The 19,890-nt window shown below is 39.4% G+C and overlaps 1 protein-coding gene and 1 long non-coding RNA gene across 2 annotated transcripts; one reads left to right on the top strand and one right to left on the bottom strand.

Annotated features, from left to right (window-relative positions):
• Positions 1-2,064: 2,064 nt before the first annotated feature.
• LOC120514728 lies at positions 2,065-17,294 on the bottom strand. The gene is made up of 2 exons (XR_005630508.1): positions 16,078-17,294; positions 2,065-2,474 (listed from the first exon to the last, which is right to left on the bottom strand). It is a non-coding gene; the product is annotated as an uncharacterized LOC120514728 (long non-coding RNA).
• A 390-nt stretch (positions 17,295-17,684) lies between these two features.
• foxd3 (forkhead box D3) lies at positions 17,685-19,268 on the top strand. Its single transcript, XM_039735240.1, has one exon. The coding sequence runs from the start codon at positions 18,115-18,117 to the stop codon at positions 19,243-19,245; it is 1,131 nt and encodes a 376-aa protein (XP_039591174.1). The 5' UTR covers positions 17,685-18,114; the 3' UTR covers positions 19,246-19,268.
• Positions 19,269-19,890: the final 622 nt, after the last annotated feature.

Raw genomic sequence — 19,890 nt, 5'->3', positions numbered from 1 at the left:
ATGTGCCAATGTGTTCCATTACTTCTGCCCCTTTAATAATGGTGATTATTATAATGGATCAATTTAGAATGGCTAATGAACCTAAGACGCGTATTATTAGGATATTAGTAGGAATTGGTGTATCCAGGGAAAACACACTGACACTGGGAAAAAGTGAAGAACTCCACACTGTTGTGCTTCTTGTTTTTTGTTTTTTTGTTTCTTTGCCTTTTTTTTAGTGTTTACATGTCACGTGACTGCAAAATGCAAACAACTGTGGTCAAGCTGTCACATGATCTATTTTGCATCTATTGGTTTTACTGCCGCTTCGGGGTACCACACGTCCCGATTGGTTAGGATTATCATGACTGTCTGTCAGTTGACGGGTCAAACGAATTACCTCTGGGTTAAATATGCTAGTCTCACCGATGTTCACTATCGCTCAATGGATTACATCAGAACACTCGAGATGAGAACAGGCCATTCAGCCAAACAAAGCTCACCAGTCCTGCCCACTTATTTCTTCTAAAACAACATCAAGTTGAGTTTTGAGAGTCCCTAAAGTCCTCCTGTCTACCACACCACTTGGTCTTTTATTCCAAGTGTCTATTGTTCTTTGTGTAAAGAAAAACTTCCTAATGTTTGTGCAAAATTTATCCTTCACAGTTTCCAACTGTGTCCCCGTGTTCTTGATGAACTCATTTTAAAGTCACCATCTTGATCCACTGGACTAATTCCTATCATAAATTTAAACACTTCACTCAAGTCTCCTCTTAATCTTCTTTTGTTTAAACTGTAAAGGCTCAGCTCTTGTAATCTTTCCTCATCACTCACCCCCTGTAGCTCCTGAATCAGCTTAGTCGCTCTTCTCTGGACATTTTCTTGTGCTGTTATGTCCTTTTTGTAGCCTGGAGACCCAAACTGCACACAGGAGCAGTTATAAAGACTTGAGCAGAACCTCCTGTGACTTGTAATGCACACGTCAAGGCGCTATATAACCTAACATTCTGTTAGCCTTCTTAATGACTTCTGAACACTGTCGGGAAGTTGATAGCGTAGAGTCCACTACGACTCCTAAATCCTTCTCATAAGGTGGACTCTCGATTTTCAGACCGCCCATTGTGTATTCAAACCTCACATTTTTACTTCCTATGTGTAAAACTTTATGTTTACTGACATTAAACTTCATCTGCCTCAAGTCTGCCCAAGCCTATATGCCATCCAAGTCGTTCTGTGATTATATAACGGATTCCAAATTATCTGTTAATCCACCTATCTTGTTATCATCTGCACACTTAACCAGCTTGTTCCTTATATTCCTATCTAAATCATTTATATATATTAAAAATATCCCCCACACTGCCCCCTGCTGGTCACCACTCTTAACATCGGCCAGTTCTGATGAGGTTCCTCACACCATCACCCTGTGCTTCCTGTGTCTGAGCCAATTCTGCACCCATCTAAAAACATCACCCTGAACTCCCACTTCTTTTAATTTGATGCCCAACCTCTCATGTGGCACCTCATCAAATGCTTTCTGAAAGTCCGGATAAATAAGATCATAAGCTCCACTTTGATCGTATCCTTTTGTTGCCTCCTCATACAATTCCATACTCATTCAAATTCAAAACTATTCTTTGAGAATTAGTTAGTGGGCGACAGTGGTCAACAAATAGGTAGTGAGGTGTTGTTTCAGTACTTTGCGTTTGGTTCTTTCGTTTTCTCTTTTTGTTTGTCAGCATCCCATTCTCATCTCCCAGACTTTCAATAATCATGTGGGACTTTCCTCTTATCTCACGGAGGCAACGGTAAAACCACAAATTCAACCCAGAGTGTCCGAGTCTGTGAGTCAGAAGCAGCGCTTCTACACTTTGTTGTTTGGAGTTTTCTACACATACTAGCAGGGTTAGATGCCACCCTGCACTTTTAGTATCCATTACCGGTGATTCCCACAATCTTCCCAGTCACCAGGCATAAAATTCATCCATCTCCCAGCTCCCTTACCCCTGAGTACCATTTCTTGTATTTTTTCACTTTAACATCACAAGTCATAATAAAGAAGCCAATATACTGTGCACTCAATTGTAGTAATATTAAGATTCATTTAATTAAACAGCATTTATAAAATCTCACACAGTGACACATAGTGAAATTGTAGACTGCCAATGGTGAAATTACACTGACCCACCAAAGAGGAGTTAAAGGAGTGTAAGATATGAAATAATGCAAATGCAACAAATAGAAAACTGATGAAGTGTTGGAGATCCAAACAGGAGGTCCCCATTTTCTGTCGAAGGATTCACTTGGCGCTACCTGCATTGTGAAAGGGACAATACTCTTAGTCAAATGATCTTCAACTTTGGGTTAGGACAGACACTTTTTGATCCTGGTGGATGTCCTTTTAAAAGATAGTGGAGTGAGAGAAGCAAAGGACAGAGAGGTTGGTGCAGCTGGCAGAGGGTCAAAGATCTTCTTCTTGATCAGCAACTTCAGGGCTGTGGAGGAAGCAGCAGACAAATACATGAGTTCTCTGGGGTCATTTGCAACCCACTGCTGTGCCTGCCTTTGCTTAGTCTTGATAGGCACATGTAAACAGAACGGCACACTGGCAGATTTAGGCATGGGTGACATTGTCGTGAGTACAGCCTGAGCCAGTCAGTCCATTGAAGCGCCGTTTATGTAAGTTAAGACACGCAGACTCCAGACAACAAGTGGCACGCGCTCTGTTAGTTCTGCAGTGTGTACACAGAGGGGCGCCGTTCGTGTAACTGAAGGGGCACACACTCCGGACACCAAGGGGGACGGGTCGTCAAAGTCTATTATACTGACTACCTGCTATGGACAACAAGCATGTCCAGAGAGGAGAAACTAAGGTGATGACAGGACTACAAGGGATGAGTTATGAAGTAAGATTAAAGAGCTGCGCCTTTACAGAAGATGAAGAGGAGACCTGACTGAAGTGTTTAAAATTATGAAGTGAATTAGTCCAGTGGATCAAGATGGTGACTTTAAAATGAGTTCATCAAGAACACGGGGACACAGTTGGAGACTTGTGAAGGGTAAATATCATTAGGAAGGTTTTTCTTTACACAGAGAACCACAGAGACCTGGAATAAGAGAGCATGTAGTGTGGTAGAAAGGAGGATTTTAGGGACTTTCAACACTGGACTTGATGTTATTTTAGGAGAAGTGGACAGGACTGATGAGCTTTGTTGGGCTGAATGGCCTGTTCTTGTCCAGACTGTTCTAATGTTCTAATGCCAGAGCTATCTATCTATCTATCTATCTATCTATCATATAGTGCCTTTCATATCTATCTATCTATCTATCATATAGTGCCTTTCATATCTATCTATCTATCACATAGTATCTTTCATTATCTATCTATCTATCATATAGTGCCTTTCATATCTAACTATCTATCAATTATATAGTGTCTTTCATATCTATCTATCTATCTATCTATCTATCATTTAGTGCCTTTCATATCTATCTATCTGTCTATCTATCTATCTATCTATCTGTCTATCTATCTATCATTTAGTGCCTTTCATATCTATCTATCTGTCTATTATGTAGTGTCTTCCATATCTATCTATCTATCTGTCTATCAATTATATAGTGTCTTTCATATCTATCTATCTATCTATCTATTATATAGTGTCTTTCACATCTATCTATCTATCTATCTATCTATCTATTATATAGTGCCTTTTATATCTAACTATCTATCTACCTATCAATTATATAGTGTCTTTCATATCTATCTATCTATCTATCTATCTATCTATCTATCTATCTATCTATCTATCTCTTACAGTTGTCCATCCACAAAAACTGACGAAACCGAGTTAGAGAGTCCACCAAGAGAGCTCTGAAGGAGCCACAAGCTACAGTGGCTCACATGGAAGAGACTGAGCAGATAACAACTGTGCCCGGGTGCTTCACAAGTCACAGATGTATGGGAGAGTAGCAAAGAAAAAAAAATGTAAGGACCTCTTGGCTAGAGTTTACCACAAGGCACACTGGGGACTCTGACGTCAGTTGGAGGAAGATTCTATGGTAAGATGAAACCAAAATTGAGCTATTTGGCTATCAGAGTAATTGCAGTGTTTGAATAATGCACATTATCACAAACACGCCATCTCCACCGTGAAGCATCGTGGTGGCAGCAATAAGCTGTGAGGATGCTTCGCCACAGCAGCCTTGGAAGGCTTGTGATGGGAAATGAATGCAGAAAAATATTGAAAAATTCAGGAGGAAAATCTGATGTTGTCTTCAAGAAACCTGCAAGACAACAAATTCAAGCATAAAGACAAAGTTACACATTAATGGCTTCAAAAAATGTAAAAAACACAATGTTTATACCCTGGAGTGGCCAAGTCAGAGTCCAAGTTTTAATCCAAAGTGAAAATGTGTGGCTAGTCTTCAGAAAGGGCTGTTCGCTCACGATCCCCATGACACCTGATAGAACTCAAGCAGATGTACAAAGCTGGTAAAGAGAGAGACCTTCAGTGCACAGAGACGCAAGGCTGCCACGGGTAACAAAGGTCTCTCTTTCTCTTTCTCAACGTGCCATGTCAGATGCAGACATTGGCGATCATGGTCCCCTACTTGTCCTTTTTCCTTGCCATACTAAAAATCTCATAGCAAATCCCATTACTCCTGAGCCATCTCACAGCGTTTCCATTGATGAAGTTCCACTGTCTTCCTCTTGCTCTTATTCCATTGATTTTACACAGCAATTCAATAATTTCAATGCAATACTGTGTCTCAAATACCTTGAATTGTCGATTACATAGTTTTTGTCTTTTCACCTGTGCTGTCTTTAGTTGTCCTTCATTTTTTGCTTACCTGTCCACATGTTTTAAGCATTCTTCTAAAAAAACGTATCTCCCAGCACTTTAGTCTCCTGTGTTTCACAACTGGCTACCAAAGGTCTCTCTACTAAATTCTGACGTGAAGTGGGTGAATTGTGTGAATTGTGTGATCAGTGATTTTATCATTTATGTTTGTACTCGTTTAAACCACTCTATAGAGATCTGTTGTCACTTTGACATTAAAGAGTCTTTTCTGCAGGTCATTGTCAAAAAAGCCAAATGAAATCCACTAGGATTCATTGTTGTATAACAAGAAAATATGAAAACTTCCAGAGGGTTGAATACCTTTTTATTGACACCGTATATTGGATGTAAATGATCTTCTATAAGACCCTCACTGCCCTTTTCAAGTTTGAAAGTAAAAGTCTTGTGAGGTTGGTAAATGTGCAGCACCTCTCATGGTGGGGCGTCCTGTGAAAGGCCCGATTCTTAAAGCACACAACATATCCGTGAATAATAGCGAACGCTCCTTGGAAAAATACACCAGTGGGGCTCTGCCTACACCCCGCGCTCTCAAATGCAAATGGGAAATTAGCGTGATTTACAACTACACCTCAAAACACTTTTCACGAAGTGATAATGGCCATCTTTGCATCTTATTTCAATGATAAAAACGCACCCTGAGATTTCACACTCGGCCTCCATTTAATAACACCATGACGCGGCTAATTCGCCTCGAGAATTGAGCGTTAATTTCCAACGTCGTGCGATGCTTTTCGGGGTGTTCGGCGCGGTTGAACAGCGCGTGCGCGGCGAAATACGCGACAGGCGCAACTCCTCAAGCGCAGGCGCAGTGACGCCTATCACAGGCGCGGCTTTCTGCCGGTAAGGGGTGCTGAAATAGATGAAAACGCATGCTTGACGTGAATATGACATACAAGAAATAAGTAACACGTACGATTTAAAAATAAAACAGAAATATGTATGTTAAGCATCCATTGTTAGTGCACTTGAATTTTCTGGAATAGCTTTATTATCCGCAAGTAATACCAAATATTCCAAGGTGTTACAAACGACTTTGTGCGCATGTGTATTTAGTTACTCGGTCTGAATTGCATGATTGATTTTCTCCAATAAGCATTTTTTTAATCCCCAAAAGGCAGTAATTGCGAAAGCTTAGAAAATACAAAAGAAAATTAAAGGCAATGTTTCGGCTCTAAAGCCATCACCAGGTGTGTGATGAAGCCGAACCGAGGCGTCTCTAACGGTCTTTTCTGTTTCTTAGCTTTGGAATAACCTTTATCTATTTTTTTCCCATTTACAGTCAGATGCACGCTGCTGCTGCGTTTGGGTAACTTTTTTTTAGTCCCTGAACCAAATTACCGTGAAATTGTATAAAAGTTAATTAGCGAGCTGCGCTTAACCTGTTTATTGTTTTATATTGGTATTCTAATCAGAAATTATACGCGTGGTATGAACAATTGGCACTTGTGTGACTTACTCTCCTTGTGTCATCTGCTCGTCGCTGATTATTTTTAATTGAATGGATTCCACAGTGACACTCTAGCCCGAGCTTTCTGTTTTATATTCAATTAAATGTGTAATAAGACAACAAGCGCCCCGGTTGTCCGGTTCACTTGACATGGTGTCGGTGACGGTGAGCACATCCTGCATGGCGGTGCAGCCCGTCTCTTATCGCTCGACTCCTAATCAGTGCTGACAGAACAAAGTGCAGCAATTTCCTTATCAGACGCGTTCCGTGACACTCTTAGAAAAATGAGAAGGAATTGCAAATGTTTCAAAGCTAGTAAAAACTTTATCAGTGCCTTATGGAGTGTAAAAATGAATCGGCTTCGCCGTTACCATCTCACCGGTTCGGTATGTGTGTGTTTTGATATACACGCAGTGTTAACGAGTCAATGTGCACGCGTCGTGTTTTGCATCCAATAGCTCGTTAGTCTGAATAAATATTCAGAATTTAACTCGATTCTCTTTATAAATAGATAAGGCACAGGTATCGCTAGGCATCATCATCATCATACGACCTCTAAGAACCTACCGTGTATCTCGCGGATTTAAGGACTGATATTACAATATTATAATACATATTATTATATATCGCCGCGACCGTCACCGGAAAAAGAGGTCTGAGATGATGAGCTGATATATATATATATATATATATAGAGAGAGAGAGAGAGAGAGTTATGATCATCTGTTGTTTTATTATTTGACTAAAAACTAACTCTAAATTTGTTGATTTCAGCGCGTTAATAAAAAACGAAGAAATAATTTGTAGAACCTGATTGCATTCTTACAATAACGAGTCTTTAAAAGCGATTTACGGGGTTGTGTGGTAGAAGCAATGCACAACGAAAATTTTTTTATTCCGTGAAGGCTTCTTTTCATATGAAGTTGTTTAAGAAGTTGATAAGATAAAGAAAACATGTGGTGCTCCATGTAGCAAGAGTCTTTATTATTAAAATCAGTAACGCGCTGATAGTTTACATATCTGTTATTACTTTGTGACTATTTATGGAACGTGTTACGGATCTAATAAAAGGTTATATATAAAAATGGCTTCGCAACGAAGAACACATTTGGCACCTTTATATTAAAGAGTATACTTACAAACTCGCGACACATGTCATCGAGAATTCTCTGCTTAATATAAAATGGCACCTTATTCATAGAACCTGACAAGGAACCATTTCTTTGGGAAGGACTGTTTGTATATGCAGTTGGTTCTACGGGCTTTGTAAAAGTACCTAATATGTGGACAACACAGACATCTTTTATGTTTGGTAGGCGACCTTGCAGGATACAACAGATCAAGAATCTTGAACTTTACCTGTGTTGTTGTCTTTTTATACTCCTGAGGCCATTGCTATTTCACAAATCTGTTCTCATCGTGATTATTTATGGAACCTGGTGATGATGATGGAAGTGAATCCACATACTGTCCATGTAAAGCGCTTTGAATGTGTCTAGAAAAATGCTTTATCTATCTAACTATCTATCTATCTATCTATCTATAATACCGTGCCTTTCATATCTATCTATCTATCTATCTATCTATCTATCTATCTATCTATCTATCATATAGTGCCTTTCATATCTATCTATCTATCTATCTATCTATTATATAGTGCCTTTCATATCTATCTATCTATCATTCTATATATAATACTGTGCCTTTCACATCTATCTATCTGTCTATTACGGATCTGGTGTATACTTCTGAAAGAACCACTGCGGCACCTTTACTTTTAAGACAGTCCGTACTCACAAGTGCCATTGTAACATTTACACATTTTTGCTCCATACAAAAATGCAAGGTGAGTTGTAGGCATCAAATGTATTATTATTATTATTATTATTATTATTATTATTATTATTATTATTATTATTATTACTACTAGTACGGTAATTTGTATTTCCGTCGTTAGACGGCATTTGCGGAGGCTTTGCGTACTTCGTTTATGTGATATTTGGCTGACGCCTTAATTGGTTGCAATTTGAATTTTCTAAACGGCCCCCATGGCAGGTGAAGTGAATTGCGCAGGGTCACACAGCGTAGCAAGATTTAACTTCATGGTTCAGAGGTCTATAAGATTTGGACCTTTGGGTCCAAAACCTTACCATCCATATGCCTAACTTTTAGCACACCATTTATTTATTTGTTAGTCGTTTCGTTTATTTGTTTGCAAACGTTATGGTTGTGATTTGTAGTTTTGAAGGAGGAGACTTTCAGACAATTCATATTTGTAACTTGAGTTTCAGAATTCGTCTCAAGAAGTGCCAAACACCTGGATGTGTATTTTTTAAGATACTTTCTCTTTAAAGGTTAGTTCATTATATTTTTTAAGATATGTTTAAATCCGCTATAAAGGAAAATTTCACTTTATTGAAGAATATGAGTTAGGGAAAGGTCATTAGTTTTTTACACAATAACTACCAGAGGCGGCCTTATGAGTGTGAGGGGCTTAGGGCAGACCATCTCCACACGGGGCCGGTTAAGTCAAACGCTGTTACCTGTATGAGTGGACTGTATAAACCTGCGTGCGAATTTAGTAAAAAATATTGTTAACATACACCGGATTTTCTCATTACAGTATTCAGCTATTTTTTTTAAATAACACGCGGACTTTATCAAAATATAACTGGAGAAGATAACTTAACAAATCCGCTCGAACGCGACACGCGGACCGCAAAAGCGGGGCCCACTTAGACGCTGGGCCTGGAGCGGTCGCCCCACTTACCAACCCCAAACGCCGCCCTATAATTACGTATTATACTTAAATTTGCAATTGTTTTTGAAGCTGTTATGTTATACAATAATGTATATGAATTTGATTACGTTTAGTACTTCGTTTTGAAGTTAATACGATGATAATCTCAAAGATGCACTGGATTGCACACGCTCGTTTCGTGCAGGTCAGGTCGAGCGGAGGCCTGGTGCTGTCTTTCTAATTACCGGAGTCGCGTCTCTCTGAGGCTCGCGGTAAGAAGGCGACAAACGCGCCACCAATACGTGCCATCAGCACGCAGAACGGGCCGGCTTTAGTGTCTACTCAGTAAGGCAGAATAGACTTTCAATTTCAAATACATTTTTTGACACAATCTTTGATTGTTTTATTTTTTTGGCGTTAATTGTGGAGTTGTTTTCATTCCCTTTAGCTTACCAATTTATTGTACCGCTTTAATGAGATAGATAGATAGATAGATAGATAGATAGATAGATAGATAGATAGATAGATATGAAAGGCACCATATAAGAGATAGATTAATAAATAGTTTCTTTGTCACAAGGGGTGTTGTGTAGCCTTTTTACAGGAACCAAATGAATAAATAAATAAAGGAAACAAATGCACAAGAGAATTACCCCAAAAAAGAAAGAGAACTTCTGACTTGGCGCAGGATACAAAAGCAGTCATCGTCACATAAATACAAGGACATTGTTTCAGTACCTTTTCGTAAAGTACTCAAATAACACCTAAGCAAGTTAAATTATATACTATGAACTTAAAATCTTCGTTGGCACGCTTTGGGATCCTTTTAATAAATACATTCTCATGGTCGCCTAGATCTCCTTTTCCTAACTAAATATTTTAAACTATCCCGACTGACTGATGTTCTCTAGATTATATGAGCTATTTTATAAATCGCTTTGGATAAAAAAAAAACATCTAATAAGCAATTAAATGTAAATGTAAATATATATTCCATATGTGGGCATATAAAGGCAATAATCGTTATTTCTCAGCAGCAACGTTAAGTTAGAGGGGGTCTAATATGCGAGTTAGTTTTACATTTTTGTTACGGAATTCGCGACATACTCTATCTCACATTATTCAAAAATATACATTTTGAATGGGACATCGAATGGCATAGTGCATGTAGTTAGCCGCAGATATTAGCACTCTAGTGTCCAGGAAAAAAAGGATAAAATTAAAATACATTGCACCCAAAACAAAATAAGAGGAAACACCAAATGATTAAGCTAATAAAAGGATTGCTGATAGCATTATATTTTCCCCTGCTTATTTTCATTTTTTAAGGTATTTATTGCTATGATCTAGAAACGCAATCGATTTATTTAAAGTAATAAAGTTAAATTCCCGCAGGAGCGCGAGAACAAAAACGCTCAGTCTCTTACACAATCGACTCTTCTTCCTGTGCACAAAAGAACGAAAAAAAAATCAACCAACAAATGGGTACCAAAATAAAGTGGCATAAATAAACGCTCAAATAATGTCGTGTTAACGGCCCGAACGGGACAAAGAGCTGGAGGACATGCAGCGCCGGCCATATCTCCGGTTTCATTGATTTCATTGTTCGCGGTCATCGTTTTGTTGTGCCCCTTTTTTTTTTTTCGCGGTTGACCATCTCCCCGTTTGAAAATTCTGGACCGTGAACTATAAATCCCGACTGTTCGCCGCCCCCTTTTTGTCTTCTTGCGGTCCTTCGGCGTGTACTTCTACCGTTATTCGCCCAAACAGGTCGGCCCTAGTGTGTCCAGTTTGCTTTCTCCGTTGTGATGCTGAAAAGCCTGAATACGGGTTTGTAAAAAGGGACAGTTAAAAATGAGGAACATCATATTGTTTGACAGAAAGTCGCGCAGTGATAGAGTGGCTTCTGTAAAGGGGGAGAAAATGGTGAATTCCTGAAAGGAAGAAATGAGGGGCTTCCGCGGAGCAAACCGAAAAGCAGGTGAAAGATGGCATTTCGATGAAAAATCTTCTTTTATCACCCCTAAAATATGACTCGAACTTTTCCCATCAGAAATGAAAGGAACAATTTCCAAGAGAAAGGTTCGTTTTGATTAAACGTGACATGCTGATAATTCCGCGTTGATGTAAAATAATTAACATAATAGCCGTAATTAAAAGCGCGCTAACAATGCCATTAATTCATCACACAATTTTACTAGCTTTCTGCCCCCAACTGCTCTCCCATCGTTAATTAAATGAGTTGCCTTTCATAAAACACTTGATTCCTTTAATATGACGTACTATTTGATATTTGATTTTAATTTACTTGCGCTCGTTTTTATTAACGGGCGAGTTGCAACAACACGCACTGTGCTTGCGCATACACAAAATGGCACATTTACTAAAACGTTCTCGTCTGAGTTTTCATGTTCTTGTTGGAATCGAGTCAAGTGAGTGTGATATTCCCATGGTGTGAGTGTGTTTCATTGTTATTCGGGGGTCTTTTTTTCATTCTCTCCCCCTCTCTCTCTCTCGCAAATATTACCTGTCTCCTCTAATCCTAGCAAAAAGGACAGCTAACAAGTAAGGCGTCTTGTTTAAAAGATCACCGGAATTAAAACCAATTGACCAAGGCTGCAGAGTGTCCCAAATCAATATAAAATTACCTCTATAATGATTTGCTTTATTTACAAATTATTAGTGAAACGGAGGCGGAGTGCGGCTGTCCTTGTCATCTTTTTTTTCCCAATCGATGTGTTCTTGGTTGTACATGGCAAAGACAGAAAGAGAGAAAAGAAAGCAAGCAAGAAAGAAGAAGCCTCATCCTTAATCACAAAAGCTTAACTAATCCGGCACGGGTCACTCCGTACTTAACTTTGTGAAAGCGCATGGAATTAAAGAGATAGAAAAAGCAGTCTCTTTGATTTGAGCACTTCCTTTAAAGCGATTTGGGACTCAAATCAGGATCTGGCAGGCCATCGTCTTTCTGTCAGCTCCATCGATATCTCCAGCAGGTGCTCGCGGTGGAAGCGCTAAGCTGCTGTCCGTACGCCTCGGCCTCGGCAAGCCAGCGCGTGTTACAGCCGGACTGCATGAGGGGTCTTCTCTCTCTCTCTCTCTCTTTCTGTCTCTCTCTCTCTCTCTCTCCCCCCTCCCAGACTCCTTCTTTCTTTTTTTTTTTTTTGGTTTGTTTAATCTCCCCGAGCTTGTTGTCTTTTGGGTGAGGGTTCATCTTTCAGGTCGCTTACATCTCTCGGTTGCCACCCCGTTTCCATTTATTTTACGATCTTGGCTGCACTCCCCAACCCGAAAGGTTTAGCTTATTACTCTGAAAGGTTTTTGTCTGGCTAAGCCGCGCATATGTGCTTAAATGTACATTTCATTAACAAACCGCGGGACTATAAAACAGGATTTACGCAGCTTCCAAAGATCAATGGAAGAGACCAGATTTGGTGTTCTTTGAACCCGGTAAGCGTTCCCAACGTGTCCTCCTTTCACGTTAATTTTAAGGGCCTGGTGCCGAAAATGCTGCGCTTAACACTCCGCGTTCAGGCCGACTCCAGCGTTAAACGTAATATCGCGTACGCTTAAAAATAGGTCGGTAAATTACACGCCGTGGTCTAATTAGCCAAAAGGAGGCGTCCATTCTGGGCACCCAATTAACGAATGGTGCGCCTTTCATCCGCTGATCTGCACTAACTCTGTCTCCACCCCGCAATTAGTTTATTTATTTATTTGTTTATTTATTTATTGTAGTGTCCTATCAACCTATAGGCACAAGACAATCACCGATTCTAGACGGGATGGCAAATGTTGACGGGGTACACATATCCTCATAAATACAAAATGAATGTGTACGAATCCTTCAAACTCCCTTTCCGCCTTAACATTTAAAATCAAACTCCGAACTATACAAGAGTGGGATGCTATCATTATTATAATTATTATTATTATAAAATTTCCCTCGGAGTACAAATAAACTTTAGTGGTATAGAGTATCCCATTGTGTTTAACCTGCCAAATCCGTCTAGCTATCATCATAATTGTATAACGTCTTTTACGTCAATCTATCTCTATTTCTCTCAATTATATAGTGCCTTCCAAATCTATTATTATTCGTTTGTTTAATAATAATAATAATTAATTTGATTTGTATAGCGCCTTTCTCGTGCTCAAAGCGCCTATAGAACATTTGACAGACCATTGGTTACATTTCCTCACTAACCTTCACTTCGAGTACATGCAGGTGAAGTGACTTGCTCACGGTCACACAGGAATTTGAACCCCAATCCCTGATGCTGGTAGGAAATGAGCGAATAATTTAATAACATTCGATTGCTTAAAATTCTCTGTGCACGCGCGTGTAAAAACGTGCAAAACCGAAATAAATGGGTGGTTTAACACTCCTCGGGCAATTACGACCTGCACGTTCACTGATTCTAAAACCTTATTAAATATCATACTCGGAACAGTGCAGCAACGCATTGGATTAAGTGGGCTTGACTGCGGGGTATTTCTAGAATGTAGTCATTGTGTTTTTGTGTACGCATTAAAAAAAAAAAAAAACACCTTAGTATGTACTGTATGCGTGTGTAAAGAGTTTGCCTAGATATTTGTAACTATTTTATATATTACTTGTGTAAGAGAGAGAGAGAAGGCTCCAGAACGATTTTCCGTGGAAAGTTGTAGCCCCCCTTTAAAACACGAGCAGCACGTCGCCGTGTAGCTGAATGAATAATAATAATAGCATTTGTAGTACAAATTGTGCAGAGCTCAAATTGTCACGAAAAGCACAATTACCTAAATAAACAGATGAAGGCGAAATGTCACATGTAGCCTCTCTGAATTCATCGACTAATAGCCAGTAGGCCGACTGATAAAAGAGCGATTTCATAGATCAGATGGTGTCCTGACTGAGCGGCAGATTAGCACAAAGCTACCTAATCGGGGGGAAACGTTTCTTTTCACGCTAAGCACCGTCATTAAGGATATGATTTAATTAATGTGACTTTTATTGTACTGCAGGAAAAAAAGAAAAAGGAAAGACAACGTGTGCGAGGACTAGCCGTGTCGTGTAGCTGCCCCTTTCTTTGCTTCTCCTTTGAGAATTAAAATGATGGTCTGTGATACAACACGAGAAGAGTGCTGCGAAAACAGGGGCAGGTTTCTTTACTGGCCATGTCAAAATATTATCGAACCCTCGTGTTGTTATTCACTTATAAAGGTAAAGACAAATGCGTCGTCACGACTGAAAAACGTGTTGGCGAACAAATTGAGAAAAGATGCGGGTTTTTATTTAAAGACGTTTACCGAATAAAAGAAAATAGTAGTAGTAAGTCAGACGCTGAAAAAAAATGAGCCGTTATACAGTTAAATTAACCCTTGCATTGGAACACCCATTTCATGCATCAATTTAACGTGCTGTGCGGTAAATTAAATACAGCTTTTCAAATAAATAAATGAAAAATAACCCCTTCGCTCCCATTGTGTTTTGTGGGAATCACGCATAGGCGCGTTACTTAAAAACTGAAGATCACTTAGCAGAAGATTATTTTACAGAGGACGACTAAGCACTTTAATATAGTGCCGTATTATCAATATGCATTAGAACCCGTTTAGGAGACCGTTCTTTGAATGCATTTACATACAAAGCAAAGGCATTTAAAGCGATCAGCGTTATCGACTCGGACGGGGTACTCCCTCTGCCTTGCTTATAATACACGTTCACCTATTTAGAGAGCAGCGTCCTCATGACAGAACCACAAGGGTTAGCCATCCCTGGCACTATGATGTCTTATGTCACTTTTCTAAAGTGTCTTTTCTGATTACTTACATCTGAACAGGTTTAATATTGCATTTCGTTTAATGCAGGGAAAAATCGACAGTGATAATTTAATACAAGATTAGGCTTTAAAAGATGTATTACAACACCGGTAATTAGATAGATAGGAAAAGGAAATGTGCAGGTATGAAATGCACTGTCCAATAGATACGGCAAAATTGTCGGTGTTAACATTTGGAGAGTGTACTGTATATGAAAACAATGCTCCCATATACATTTTTAGATTTTAGTTTAAATATATAAGAATTAATTTAACACTAACGATTTAGATATATAGATAGAGAGTGAAAGACACTATATAATAAATTATGAAAATGTATTAAATAATAGATGGATTGATAAGAAAGGCAGACTAACTATAATAACAACATTATCTAAAAGGATAGAGTGAAAGGCACTATATAATAAATAATGTAAAATGTATTAATAATAGATTTATAAGAAATGCACAATATAAGATAAATAGATCGACTGACATGAATTGCGCTAAATAAAAAGATGAAAGGCATAGATAGAGTGTGTTGTCTTTGATTCTGAAATTCCCAAATAAACGTGTAAATATCGTTTACTAAATGAGATGTGCCGATTCCCCCGTTTTTCAATTATGTTCCCTAGTTCATTAAGAAAATAAATTGACTTGAATTAAATAGCCTATAGGGTTAACTGCGCCTCTCTCCTCACCGTAAAGTCAGTCACACATTTTTGTTAGCGCTAATAGAGGATGGGAACAATAATTGATTCTCTTGTCAATTAAAGATGTATTCATTACAATTGGCTGTGACTTACACACAAAATCGATAGGAAATTTAGCCTGACACTTAAATAACGAATTTAAAGCTATCAGTTCTCATTCAGGCTGGAGGATTCCGTTAAAAAAAAAATGTAAGCTAAACTATAACATCGACAGCGATCGCGGCTTGCTTTCCTGCTCTGATTGTCTTTACAACTTTAAACCTTTAAAGACGGATATGTGTAATGACAGCGCAGAAAAAATAAACAAGACCGAAGGTGATCCCAAGTACATTTGAGCAGATGTCAATCCTGTACCTTTTTGTGCAAAAAAAAAACAGCCAGTGGGACCCCAGGGTTGTAATATGTTTAGACGCGAATGGCAGAGGTAAAGCGAAGTTTTAACTGGAGATCTTTAAACAGCTCAGAACAAAAAAGAAGGTGTAGGGTGCACAATCCCCTTCGTGGGAACGTGTCGGAAAACGGGGCTTACCTTCTTCGCCGTGAATCGCTGCTTTACATGCGTCCGCAACTCTCATTTCCTACTTTTTCATATGCTAAAGCTGCCGATGATGAGGTCGTTAGCACTTCCGCGCATCACACTAGCGCTTCTTTTACGGGCTCTTATTGTCATCTCGCGCCTTCTATCTCTCTTCTCTAAATCTAACAGATTATCGAATTGCGTGTTTTAGCAAGTCAGTGTGTATGTGAGAGTGTGTTGTGTGTGTGTGTGTGTGTGAAAACACGGATCATCGACAGATTCTGATTTTTACTAGTTCTTAACAACTGCAAACCTTTGTTTTTTGCAGAGATACTAAAAAGAGACGCGGAATTCATTCACAGGATAAATACCTGTGTATCTGTGGTTCATCACTCACGCACAATTTACAGAATTTCATTACAGTACACAAAACGCTGACGCCAATAAACGTGTACATACACTACCCACTTTAATAATATTGTTTTAACTAAGACTACTCAATTCAATCCAAATCATATCAACTAACATTTGCTTATCTATGCGTATCCGTTATTTGATCTTTGCTTGATACGAGCCTTTTATATTAAAAGGTGCATTACATCTGTATATTCCAGCAAAATTACATGTCACGATTATTGTCTTAATGTTCCAGTGTATTTTCATTTGCTTTGATTTTCGTTTATTCGTTTAAATTGGTTGAAAGTTGTATTTTATTTTTCAGTACTATCAGTTGTTTCTAACTTTACATTTAAATTAAACCTGCAGTTAAATTACATTACATAGTAAATATTCTGTAATCATTTTAAATTGTGAATGTATTTTAGTCATTCATTAGTCGAATAGTATTTCATAAAATTCTTCCGCCTTGTGTTACAGATACACACGGTGTATCTTTTTTTTTGTGGAAGAACATACAATGGTATAAGTGTTATCTTTTTTGCCGAATGTTTCCTACTTAAATTTTGCTCTTTTGGGTTATCATACGCATTTGTCACGTATACGCACACATTTTATATTTTCATATATACAATATGTGAATATGAATAAATATAAATATATATCAAACATTTTATATAGGCTGATTAGGCATGCGTCATTCTGTACGGATTAGGAATTACTAGTAGCAAAAAAGAATTCGGCAGTAATACAATGTAAAAGGCTAATTTGCATATTTATAACAAATAATGCTGGTTTATGAATATATATACAGTATTTAATCTATAAGTGCTATACTGTATCTATTACTATATGAATATATATATATATATATATATACATATATATACATATATATGTATATACATATACATATATATATATACAGACATACGCAAAGCAATTTCGAACTAAAACACTTCGAATTCGTGTCAATCTCCCAAGTATCGCTGCATTACCCGCTGTTTATATATATAATATATATATATATATATATATATTTTTTTTTGCCTGTCTAACACTGCACAGTCCCGCTGTTCAGATTAAAGACGCCGTAGTTTCGCGGAAACGGAGATCTTAAAACGCCTTTGCATGCTTTGCTTGGCAGCCCGGTCTCCCTAGCTGGTTCTCCCTGTCGCTGCACCCCTGGAGGTCCCGGGACGGATGAATTATGCGCGGATGTAGGCAGCGAGTAGTTTTTGCTGTTGTCCCTTTTGTTGACAAACCTCTCGGATAACTCGAGTGTTCACGGTTTGACAGCGGGGGAGCTGACGTCACGCCGTCACGTGACACGCGTGGTAGTATATCTTTAACTGAAAAAGTAATCTATCAGGCAGTCCTTAAAAGCGGCTTTCCAACGGCGGCGACAACTTTTTTTTTCGCCCCTACTCCACGCTCTAAAATATTTGGAATGTATGTTTGTTTTGGGCTTTTTGGCATGAGAGTATAGCGCCACAAAAGAAGTATTAATTAACAGCGTTAAAGTTGAAGGGAAGTTTTCATCGCTGGCTGCGCTAAGCCGCTAAAATAGAGCTGGTGGTGTGTCCACCTCTGCCTGGAACTGGACGCGTTTACTTACTCACCTTTGGTTGTGCTTCAGTAAAAACGGCTGTGATGACCCTCTCTGGCAGCAGCAGCAGTAGCAGTAGCAGCGCCGACATGTCCGGTCAGACGGTCCTTACCGCCGAAGATGTGGACATCGATGTGGTGGGAGAAGGAGATGAAGCCTTGGACCGAGACAGCGACTGTGAAAGCCACGATCGCGGCGACGAGGTGGAGGAGGTGGCGATTAAAGAGCTGGCAGGGAGCCCTTCCTGTGAGGGTAGCGGCATTGAAGGAGACTCCAAAGCAGATGGGCACCAGGACGGCACTTCGGGGCCCCTGCAAAACAAACCTAAGAACAGCCTGGTAAAACCGCCTTACTCTTATATAGCTCTCATCACCATGGCCATCCTGCAAAGTCCACAGAAAAAACTGACCCTTAGTGGCATCTGCGAGTTCATCAGCAACCGCTTTCCTTATTACAGAGAGAAGTTCCCCGCCTGGCAAAACTCCATCAGGCACAACCTATCCCTGAATGACTGCTTCGTAAAGATCCCCCGGGAACCCGGCAATCCTGGAAAGGGCAACTACTGGACCCTGGACCCCCAGTCCGAAGACATGTTTGACAACGGCAGCTTTCTTCGGCGGAGAAAAAGGTTCAAGCGGCACCCCCAGCAGGACGTACTGCGAGACCAGACTGCGCTGATGATGCAGAGTTTCGGGGCTTACAGCCTGGGCAGCCCGTATGGGCGTCACTACGGCATTCACCCGGCGGCTTACACCCACCCGGCAGCCTTACAGTATCCCTACATCCCCCCGGTCGGCCCTATGCTCCCTCCTGCGGTCCCACTATTGCCATCGGCGGAGCTCAACAGAAAGGCTTTTAACTCCCAGCTGAGCCCCGGCCTTCAGCTGCAGCTCAACAGCCTGAGCACCTCGTCGCTAATCAAATCGGAGCCGTCCAGCAGACATTCGTTCAGTATAGAGAACATCATTGGAGTGGCCAGCACATCGTCTAGCGCACAAACTTTTCTGCGACCCCCGGTGACTGTTCAGTCCGCCCTGCTAAGTGCACAGCCGCTGTCATTAAGCCGGACCTCTGCGGCCATTGCCCCCATCATCAGCGTCCCGACCAATATCATCTCTGGACAGTTTCTGCCCTCTGCTTCCACGGCAGCGGTCTCCAAGTGGCCGTCCCAATGACACCGCGCTGATGTCGTTCAAAAGTGAGAGCAAAAAAAGCACTGGACTTTGACTGCGTTAAGGTAGCCAATGTCATTAAAGTTAAATAAAAAGGAATGCTTTCTGTACAGGTAATATTTGTAAATATTTGTACAAATGAACCGATTTACTTTTCTGAAATTTATATCACTATTATCATTTATATATTTTTGAACTGTTTAACAGTTGTCCCTGGAGGCCCCGTCTTTTGTTTAGTTTGACGACTCACCATTATCACTAAGAACTGCAATTTAAATACCAATTTGTTTTGTTTTATAAAATAAAAAAAAACTATTCTATTATGATTACAGACATCTGTTTATATAAAATGAAATATATGTATTCCAAATGTAGCTCTATTGTGTTGTACACTGGATAAACTTTGTTAATAAATTTTGAAAATGACCTAATTTTTCCAGTTCTTTATATCAAAAGCTAAATTTACTTCGGCGCGAGCAATAAAACGTGAAATAGTTACAATGGCTAATGTGAACCCACTGAAATGTCGCCGATTGATGACACTGCGTAGATCTCATTTAATATTTTCTTACATGTCCAAAAGACTAAATCAAGGCAACCAAATGAATTGCTTTATTTTACAATTAGTTTTTTTTTTTTTGAATTATG

The sequence above is a fragment of the Polypterus senegalus genome, chromosome 14 (assembly GCF_016835505.1).
Source record: "Polypterus senegalus isolate Bchr_013 chromosome 14, ASM1683550v1, whole genome shotgun sequence".
NCBI lineage: Eukaryota > Metazoa > Chordata > Cladistia > Polypteriformes > Polypteridae > Polypterus > Polypterus senegalus.
The sequence above is the reverse complement of the archived record's forward strand: the minus strand, read 5'-3'. Positions and strand labels throughout refer to the sequence as shown.

Excerpts from the sequence above, each read along its gene's own strand:
- foxd3 (XM_039735240.1), top strand. The coding sequence starts at position 18,115 with ATGACCCTCTCTGGCAGCAGCAGCAGTAGCAGTAGCAGCGCCGACATG.